At 38.0% G+C, this 10,978-nt stretch overlaps 1 gene segment (V, D, J or C); it reads left to right on the forward strand.

Moving 5' to 3' along the window:
* The first annotated feature begins 6,707 nt into the window (after positions 1-6,707).
* LOC130088349 (T cell receptor alpha variable 23/delta variable 6-like) lies at positions 6,708-7,469 on the forward strand. The segment is given in 2 exon segments: positions 6,708-6,875; positions 6,969-7,469. Coding segments are annotated over 2 exon segments (354 nt in total).
* Positions 7,470-10,978: the final 3,509 nt, after the last annotated feature.

The following is a 10,978-nucleotide window of genomic DNA, read 5'->3' on the forward strand; positions in this document are numbered from 1 at the left end:
GATGGGCATACTCCCAAGCCCACTCCAGGATCCTTGTGAGAGTTAAGAGCTGGTCTGTTGTTCCACGGCCAGGACGAAAACAGCATTGTTCCTCTTCAATCCGAGGTTCGACTATCGGCCGAACCCTCCTTTCCAGCACCTTGGAGTAGACTCTACCAGGGAGGCTGAGAAGTGTGATACCCCTGTAATTGGCACACACTCTCTGGTCCCCCTTTTTGAACAGGGGAACCACCACCCCATTCTGCCACTCCTTGGGCACTGTACCCGACGTCCACGCAATGTTAAAGAGACGTGTCATCCAAGACAGCCCCTCCACACCCAAAGCCTTTAGCTTTTCTGGGCGGATCTCATCAATCCCTGGGGCTTTGCCACTGTGGAGTTGTTTGACTACCTCAGTGACTTCCACCAGGGAAATTGACGACAATCCCCCATCAGCCTCCAACTCTGCCTCTACTAGAAAGGACGTGTCAGTCGGATTTAGGAGTTCCTCAAAGTGTTCCTTCCACCGCCCAATTGCCTCCTCAGTTGAGGTCAACAGAGTCTCATCCTTACTGTACACAGCTTGGATGGTTCCTTGCTTCCCCCTTCTGAGGTGGCGGAGATAGATAGATAGATAGATAGATAGATAGATAGATAGATAGATAGATAGATAGATAGATAGATAGATAGATAGATAGATAGATAGATAGATAGATAGATAGATAGATAGATAGATAGATAGATAGATAGATAGATAGATAGATAGATAGATAGATAGATAGATATTTATTAGTCCTTACGGAAATTCATTTTTGTGTCATACAGCAAGGTCACGGACCCAAATGAAGCACTTTGGTGCCGACCAAAAAGTCCTTCTCCATGTCTTCTCCGAACTTCTCCCACACCTGCTGCTTTGCATCTGCCACCGCAGAGGCTGCAGTCCTTCAGGCCTGTCGGTACCTTGCAACCGCCTCCAGAGTCCTCCGAGACAACAAATCCCGGAAGGCCTCCTTCATCAGTCGGACGACTTCCCTGACCACCGGTGTCCACCACGGTGTTTGAGGGTTACCGCCTCTTGAGGCACCTAAGACCTTGAGACCAAAGCCTCCCGCTGCGGCTTCAGCAAAACTGGTAGGGCTCCATCTCCCGTCTCCAGTGGCAGCCTCTGCCGCCCGGGTCTGGTCCGTCGTGGCCCCTGACCTTCACTGCCACCCAGCGCACCCGACCCCTGTGGATCTTCCTATGGATGGTGGGTCCAAAGGGTGGAGAGGGGGGTGCCACTTTGCTTTTTCGGGCTGTGCCCGGCCGGGGTCCGTGGAAAACACGGCCACCAGGCACTCGCCGGCGAGCCCTCCCTCTGGGCCTGGCTCCAGACGGGGGCACCGGGCTTCCTCCGGGCAGGGTCTCTCCTCCTCTTCCTCATTTTATCATAGGGTCTTTATGAACCATTCTTAGTCTGGACCCTCACCTGGAACCACTTTGCCTTGGGAAACCCTACCAGAAGCACTAGGCTCCAGACAACACAGCCTTCAGACTCATAGGGGCACGCAAACCTCTCCACCACGGCAAGGTGATGGTTCCCGGAGAGGAATTAAATGCAGGCGATATAATACAATGTAAAAACATGTATGTACACAAGTACGCATTGTATCAAATTATTAATTTAAAGGTTAATTAATAGAAGTTAAAGACACCTAATATAAAGTGGGACCCAATTTATTGTAAAGTTTGATGTTTATCTGAAGACCAACCGTGTTAGAAGCCAACTCATTAATCATAAACATTTAACATATTACATCTCTATAATACATTATATAGAGACAGAACTGGATTAACCTTTTGTCTGTGAACTAAAACAGAATTGAATGAATACATAAAAACTAAGAAGATGCTCAAATTCAAGTGCATTACTTTCTAAGTATTAAAATTCAGCGTTTAACTCAACATGTGCAGCTTGTACTACAGACATGACAATGCCTCAAATTGTGGAGCTTTTTGCATAGAGGTGTGCTACTACTTTTCTTAAATTATTAAACTTAGAATTATTGCATACAGAAGATGAAGCAAAATAAGAAAAATCCTACTTACTTGCATTGGAGGAAGAGCCACAGCTATATAATGACTTAAATATCACAGACACTTGAGGGTGGGCTCTTTTAACTTGGACCAATAAGCAAACACTGAACATCTAGCATTTTAGTGGTTGCTTGAGGTAAACAACAGTCTTGGCCTCAAGATATCTGATAGTAGTTACATTTATAACTGCATAGGAAACATTTCAGAGAGGCAAACTGCATTTTGAATTTAATGTTTTTTTTTACTTTGTTGCTTGGTTGAATGTTTTCAGCATGATCAGAGCAACCATTTTAACCATTATTACTACATTATGGTTAACAGGTAAGCATTTCCAGTGCAATGCAGTCTAACTTCTTTATTTTATACGCACTGTATGCTCTCCTCACCCTATTGTAGTGTGTGTGGTCTGTTCTCCTGTCATTCAGCAGTCTCCAGAACATCTTCTACGGACGGTGGAGGCGAAAGAGGCAAATCTTTCTTGTCATCATGGTGACAGCAGCTACACATACTTGTACTGGTATCAGCAGAAAATCAATAGTGCTTCTTTAGAACTTATTGGAATGCTCAGATTTGAAAATCCTTCTCCAGAGGATAAATTCAAATCCAGATTTACAATATCAGGACATGCAACAAAATATGCATTCCTGCTCATCTCCAGCATATCAGCTGAGGACAGCGCAGTGTATTTCTGTGCAGCTAGTGCGCACAGCCGTACAATTCATTACAACCACTGACAAAAAACTGTACAACTGTACACTCTGCACGTGTATGATTTGGGGGAAAAAAAGACACCTGTTCGCTTTTTTTTTCATGGCAAAGCTGGCAATAAAAAAAAAAAGTTTACAAACAGAGGGCACTATAAAAATTGGTGTGATGTTTCAGTGTGCAAGTATCTTGAATGTACTAAATCAAAACAACCAGACTAAAGTTGAACAAAAAAAGACAAAAACCATGGAGTGATGGAAGGAAAACAACTACTTTTTGCACTCTACATATTGTATTTATATTTACTGTAATAACAGGAAATTAAAGTCGCAGTCGGCAAGTCTGGCAGATTGAGTGGACTTAGGCAAAATAAATAACACGCTCCAGGTGGAGTTAGAAGCTCGGGTTTTTTTCTAAAACCACTTTATTTATGTTGTTCTGTCGGATTATAGTGTCGATTTCACTGAATATGATCAAAAATTGTTTGCCGACAGCAGCTTTAATTTAAGGCTCTATAAATCCATGTATATTTTAAATAAATGGCAATAATAGTATTGCGTTAAAGATATTGTTCAGAAATGGTTTAATTTGATAGCTGTCACTCTGAACATTTTAATTTGTGCATATTACTGTGTGCCATATGTGCACATCAAGTTTGTAACTGACCTACAGTACAACTTGACTTTAGAATAAGTAAAACATTTTGTAGCTTAAATCCTATAAGAATCTCACTGACAGGGTGGGACTTAAAGCCACGGATGTCCAATCACAGATGAGAAGAAGTCACATGTTTCCTAAATGCTTTAGTTTCAGAGTCTGTATCACAATCAGACATTTATTTCAAGCAAGAATGATGCTGCTTATCTAATTTCCCTATATGAGCTGTTCTGGTTCACAGGTAACTTTTGTACTCTTCTTAATGAAGAATTTTTATAAATACAAATGAAGTAAAACAATATTGATTCGTTTGACATTTGATGGCATCGACATGTTTTCCCCTGTAAAGACATTTCCCTGGGTGCATCTGTTGATCAGCCGGCTGTCATGATAACTCGTCTGGGAGAGTCTGTGAACATCAGCTGCAGACACACTTACAGCAACTATAACTACCTTTACTGGTACCAACAACCAACACAAGAAAATTCCTTCAAACCTCTTGGGCACCTTTACCTAACAAATTTCAATCCTGAGAAGGGCTATGATCGCTTTCATATTTATGGAGACTCAAAAACCCAAGCAACACTTCAGCTCTCCAGTGTTATTTCAGAAGACAGTGCAGTGTATTTCTGTGCTGTGAGTGACACAGTTGGACAAGACTCTGCTGTGTAAAACAAAATGCCTCCCGTTCTCATAGAGGCTCTGAGCAGTTCAAGGCTCTTCAAGGCTGTTGTTTTTTAATCTTCAATCTATATATATATATAAACTTATATATAGGAGCAATATAATAATTATATACAAACTATTTGCGGCTTTAGTTTCAACTCTGTAAGCATGATAATTCTAACAATTCGAAGTAATCATATCATTGCTTTAATTACTTTAAATAATTAAATATTTCCTGCCATTTTATGTTACTTGCTGTATTAAATATGAAAGACTCAATGTTTCAGTTCAGAACTTCAGCCAAATACTTGTAATTACTAAATAACTTTTACATTTGCCCCAAACTCATAGCCATAATAAAATGATTCATGAAAGCATAAGTTTAAAAAGATTTCTTATTGCAGAAACTATATACTTTAAAGGAATATACTCAAGTGCGAACTGAATTAATTTTTTGAATCACTTAATTGCATGTTAATTTATATTAAATCAAAATGTATTATAGTTTAAATTAAACACAATTAGTTAAATTTAAGAGTGCTTTTTTGACCCACTTAAGTAGAACTTAAGTTGTACATCTTTATATATAATTCCATAACACTAACAAGCATTTATGGTATACTGACAAGTAGACTAAAACATACTTAAATGTAATTTATATTGAACTGTTTTTTACAACACTTTATACATTCTACTAACTATAGTAACTTTGCAACTACATGTCAACTAACTTTATTAGTAGACTGTTAGTATACTGTAAGGTTAGGGTTTGTAGAATAAGTTGTACATGTGGTTACCGATCTTACACATTTGACAGATTTCAGCTGCAGCTTCTACGTCTATTTGAGGCGGCGGGACGCTTTAGATTACAGAGAGCGTTTGATTGGACAGAAATTTGACGAGAAGCTGCAGAGTGATGTCATCAAAATCGTTGATCCATATTGACCGAAGTAAGAGACCAAGTTTTGAACACTTATATCTTCTAAATGCGAATTGTGTCATTGTTTTGGAGCACACTAGCTTATAGATAACGGTAAGGTTAACGTATTCATACTAAAAGCCAAAATACTTAAATTTTGATTTAATGGAAACTATGTACACTTAAGTGGCTTTTATTTCATTTATATTATCTAAAAGTACAGTGTTTTAAAAACTACTTTTAGAATTTGAAGTACAATACAAGTGCACATGCAATAAAATTAAGCACACATGGATAAGCATCAGTCAAATCATGTTAACTTTTAACCAACATATAGATAAACTAGAAATAAGGTTCAATTAAAAGGCACAAAACTTTAGAGAGAACAACAAAATATTTATTTTATACAACAAAATTCTAAGTGTACAATCTGTGGTATTGTACATCTGCTTATGCATAACTCCAGAGCTGTGGGGTGTAGCAGACGGTAGGGGGAGGTGTAATTCTAGTGAATAAACTTACAGTAGAGATGCTGCTAAATCTCACTCTCTCAACAGCTTCATGATAAAAGGATGTGCCGCGTTGCTTATAGACTAGCTCTTTTTATCATCTTATATGCACGTATGATGTTTTTGAATTATTTTACATAATTTATTCTCTTTTAAAAAACTCACTTTCTAAGAAAAAGATAACTTAATTTCATTTTCTTCACATAGGTCTGTCAGACTGTGTTCGGTTTGATCAGCCTTTGTCTCTCTTCAGAAAGCAAGAAGAGAAGGCAGTGATCTCCTGTACTCATGATGATAAAAACTTAGATGTCATGTTATGGTATCAACAACTTCATGACAGCAAATCGCTGGCCCTCATCGGTTATGGTTATGATATGGCTGACCCAAACTATGAATCCGGATTCCAAGAGAGATTCAAGCTGACCAGAAAGGACACCGTGACTGGAGCTTTGTTAATCTCTAACCTGCATTTTTCAGATTCTGCTGTCTATTACTGCGCTGCTAAAAGGCACAGTGTTAAATTCTCAATCACTTGCCTGACTAAAAACCAGCGCATTAAAACAGGAAATGGAAACGTATCGGTGGTATTTGGTTTTAAGTAGTTTATAATCTGATAAAAAGGCTTATAGCAGAGCTGAAATTTTAAAAGAGGGTGATTATTGGCAGCTACAATAGAGTGAATCTCACAAAACCTTTTAATCTCATAAAAACTGTGAAGAAAAGCATGGAAGCTTGTTTCCACAAAAAAAAAAAAAAAAAAAAAAAAAGGCATTTGTGACTTTCACAATTCTGACTTTTTTTTCGCGATTGTGAGTTTAGGCCTACATCATATAAACTAGCAATTCTGACCTTTTTTTCTCAGAATTGTGTGATATAAACTCGCAACTCTAAGAAAAAACCATCAGTCTTTTCCCCCTCAGAATTGGACTCACAGTTGCGAGTTTATATCTCACAATTCTGAGAAAATTGGTGAGTATTGTGAGATATAAACCCGCAATTGTGAGAAAAAAGTACAAGAAATTATTTAATAATATATATATATATACACTGTAATATGAAAAATGAAAATAAAATATTAAATAAAATAGAATAAAATGTAATCTTTTGAACTGGACTTTTTTTTTTTGAATTTGCTGAATTTAAAATAGTGATGTTATTTGAATTATTTTAATCTTTTTTATTTCATATTAGATTCACCCAAATATATTCTATTTGAACCCAAGCATGATGTAACAAAGGGGCGTGGCTTATAAATCTCTAGTTTGTCAAGTAGTGAATAATATATGAGGACCAGAGAACACATCGCAGAGGGAAATTTTAAATGGCAATGTTTCTTCTATCCATGTCACTGCTTTTTCTCAAAGGTATTTAACTGTAATATCAAGGCAAGATTTGTATGGTTTTTCTGATGTATACTTTTATGGGATAACAAATCTGATCTATAATTGTATTTCCAGCAGATTTCAGTGACAGTGTTTTGATCACTCAATGGCCGGAGTACATATCCAGCCTTCCAGGATCTTCAGTTGAAATGCACTGTTACCAGAATGATACAGACTTTGACTACAAATACTGGTACAGGCATATAAAAGGTGGAGGGCCAGTGCTTGTTGGAAGCATCGTCGGGACTGTTGATTCTCTTGAGAAGGACTTTAAAACTGGCTTTAAAGTGTCGGGTACAGAGACAAAGAAATGGACCCTGACTGTGGATGTTAAGGAGGGGATTGATGCTGTGTATCTGTGTGCTGCTAGTTTACACAGTGAATAAAAGACAATAAACTATACGACAAAAAACTCTTTGGATGGCAACCTGCAATCACACCTGCCTCAACCACAAATAAATGAACCCATATCTTTACAGACAAGTCAGTAGTGCCTGAGGACTTTTGTATTGATGACGTTATACTCCTCCTTCCCCAAAAACCACCTTCACAATAAGACCTCTTTGATACATTCAGTAGGGGGAGATGTGTGTTGTTTACATAAATGTAGAAGATTCCTCTCTTATCTTTAGTAAAGTCTCACACACTCTCTCATCACATTATTTTGGCTGTGTTTGACCCGTGCTCGTGTGCTTGAGTTTTTCTAACCCTGCTTTAGAAGAATGTTTAGAGTTGTCTATAGTCTGTGCATTCTTATCTTCTTGTATATAGGTAAGATGTTTTGTGACAGCAATATATCTTGTATAATATTTTTTGTTATTGTCTGTTGCTTTGAAATAGAATGTCTCAAAATCAAGTTTTTTTTTTTTCACAGAGAAGGCAAGGTGTGTGAACGTTCAACAGAACCTGACACCAATATTAGCCAACAAGAACAATATAACAGAGATAAAGTGTAGTCATGATGACAGTAACATGTTATACATGTTATGGTATCAGCAAAAGGATACAGCCATGGTCTTAATAGCGTTAAGCTATGGTGCTACAAGTGACCCCACCTATGAGGATGGATTTAAAAAGCGGTTTACATTGAAAAGAACAGATACACTGACTGGAGCTCTGGAAATCTCTGAACTCAGTCTATCAGACTCTGCTGTTTATTACTGTGCTGTCAGTATGCACAGTGCTGAAGTCTTTATCACCTGCCTGACTAAAAACCAAACCACTAAACTTACAGCACACACACACAAAAGCAATATAGCATCTGTAGGATTTATATAAAGTACATTTGGGTTTCTATTCAAAAGATTTGTTGCAGGGTTTCATTTCTTCATAAACAATAGATGATTGAACTTTCTCTCAGTATTTAAAGGGTTAGTTCACCCAAAAATGAAAATTATGTCATTAATGACTCACCCTCATGTCGTTCCAAGCCCGTAAGACCTCCGTTCATCTCCGGAACACAGTTTAAGATATTTTAGATTTAGTCCGAGAGCTTTCTGTCCCTCCATTGAAAATGTATGTACGGTATACTGTCCTTGTCCAGAAAGGAGATAAAGACATCATCAAAGTAGTCCATGTGACATCAGTGGGTTAGTTAGAATGTTTTGAAGCGTCGAAAATACATTTTGGTCCAAAAATAACAAAAACTAGGACTTTATTCAGCATTGTATTGTCTTCCGGTTCTGTTGTGGATCCGCGTTCAGTGCCGCCGCTGACGTAAGACGCTGCTGACGTGTGTCTGGTGTGTGTGTGTGTGTATTCTGGTTCTGTTGTGGATCCGCGTTCAGTGCCGCCGCTGACGTAAGACGCTGCTGACGTGTGTCTGGTGTGTGTGTGTGTGTATTCTGGTTCTGTTGTGGATCCGCGTTCAGTGCCGCCGCTGACGTAAGACGCTGCTGACGTGTATCTGGTGGGTCCGTTTATTCGGGTTCAAATAAATATGGCTGGGCAAAAAAATGCAAGTGTTCCTCTGTGTGGAAATCCTTAGACATGTTTGCGAAGATTGTTTTGTTTCCAGCGTGCGTCTCCCTCAGACTGTGAACGAAGCTCGGGCGCACCAGACACACGTCAGCAGCGTCTTACGTCAGCGGCGGCACTGAACGCGGATCCACAACAGAACCGGAAGACAATACAATGCTGAATAAAGTCCTAGTTTTTGTTATTTTTGGACCAAAATGTATTTTCGATGCATCAAAACATTCTAACTAACCCACTGATGTCACATGGACTACTTTGATGATGTCTTTATTTCCTTTCTGGACAAGGACAGTATACCGGACATACATTTTCAATGGAGGGACAGAAAGCTCTCGGACTAAATCTAAAATATCTTAAACTGTGTTCCGGAGATGAACGGAGGTCTTACGGGCTTGGGACGACATGAGGGCGAGTCATTAATGACATAATTTTCATTTTTGGGTGAACTAACCCTTTAATAGGGGACACAATCAGAGCTTTATTATGAAGAAATGAAGCGCTATCATACCAGGAAACGTATCCTTTAAAGATAATGCAATACTAGAGTGCACTGCAACAATCCCAGTGAAACAACTGAACCAAGATAGTGGACAGAGTCGAAACATTTTTTGACAAATGAATACTTAAATTGGATGCAACATATCGATAAGAAAAGTTAGTAAATAGTATACATCACAGAAGCAACTCTTGCAGTCTAATCAGTCTTGTTGATTTTCAGATAAAAAACATGATTCCCAAAGTAATATTGCTTTTTTACAACATTTTGACAAACATGAAGTCATTAACGAGTAAATTTTTGACACAATGTTTATGGCTACTTCACTTTTTTTTTTTTGCTTCGTCAATGACAAAAGTTTCAATCGAAGTCACAGCACAATGTTCAGTTTCTCTGACCATCTCCAAGCAACACACAGAAATGGCGTTCAAGAATTAGCTAATTGGTTGAGTGAATGATTCAATGATTCACTCATAAAGACAGTAGCTACATTTGGAATAGCATGCTACTCTTACTGTTTCTCCCATATATTTCTATGGCACAAATAGTAAGAGTATTGTGCTAGAATATTTGTATCTGTTTGGTTCTGGTTGGATGTCAGTCATCGTCCATATTAGACGAGTTGAAGTTATCTGTTATCTTTCTGAGTATTACAGTTTCCTATTAAAGGACTATTTTGTTCGATCTCCTGTTTCAAGTCTCTTTGGATTCTATGATTGTGACAGACAGCAACTAACGATTATTTTCATAATTGATAAATCTGTCGATTATCTTTTAGATTAATCGGATAAAAAATATAAAAATTATTATACATGAAAAAAAATCAATTTAATATAAAATTCATTTGAATGCATTATTTTAAACAATATTATTCCACATTGTTGCAGCCATAATATATTTTTAGATGAACCAATCAAAATTGCAAATGAACTCAACTGCCAGTAATTGCCTTTCATCTGATTGGTTAGAGGAGGTGAAAGCCAGTATGTGTGTTCGCCACTTATCCATTATTGATAAAGCACACTTCATTTAGAAGGGGAAGCTATGGAGGAAACAGAACATGAACACACATAGAGGGAGAATGACACGACCACACTTAGACATGCTTTTTATAAAGCCTCTGGAACCTAACGCGTCTCAGTGATTTCGCCGCACAGGTGTGCTCATGCTCAATGTCAAGATGCAGCGCAGCGCCAGTGGCCGTTTCTTCTCATTCGAGAGGTACACAACCATTAAGATGTAAAAACTAATTCTAATGAACCAAGAGCCAAAGAAAATATTAAAAACACTCAACCTGTCACAGATGGAAAACTGCAGAAATGACTACTTTTATGTACATTTTCCAGCCAAAAAAATAAAACATCTTAAACTTTTGTAAAATGTAATTTTATACATATATTAAGGGTTCATATTTGTGTCTTTGCTATTTTTATTCTTATGACAGCATTAGCTTTGCAACCTGCTAATGTTGAACTCCACTGGTATCCGCTGTTTCTGTTGTGGACTGAGTTGTGCATATTAAGTGCATTTGAAATCAGTCATTTTAAAGAAGAAAGCTGCATAGACAAGAGGTTTTGGAACAGAACAAGTGTCATTTCTGTCACTTAGCAAC

The sequence above is a fragment of the Rhinichthys klamathensis genome, unplaced genomic scaffold (assembly GCF_029890125.1).
Source record: "Rhinichthys klamathensis goyatoka isolate OS25496 unplaced genomic scaffold, OSU_Roscu_1.1 h1tg000117l_1, whole genome shotgun sequence".
NCBI lineage: Eukaryota > Metazoa > Chordata > Actinopteri > Cypriniformes > Leuciscidae > Rhinichthys > Rhinichthys klamathensis.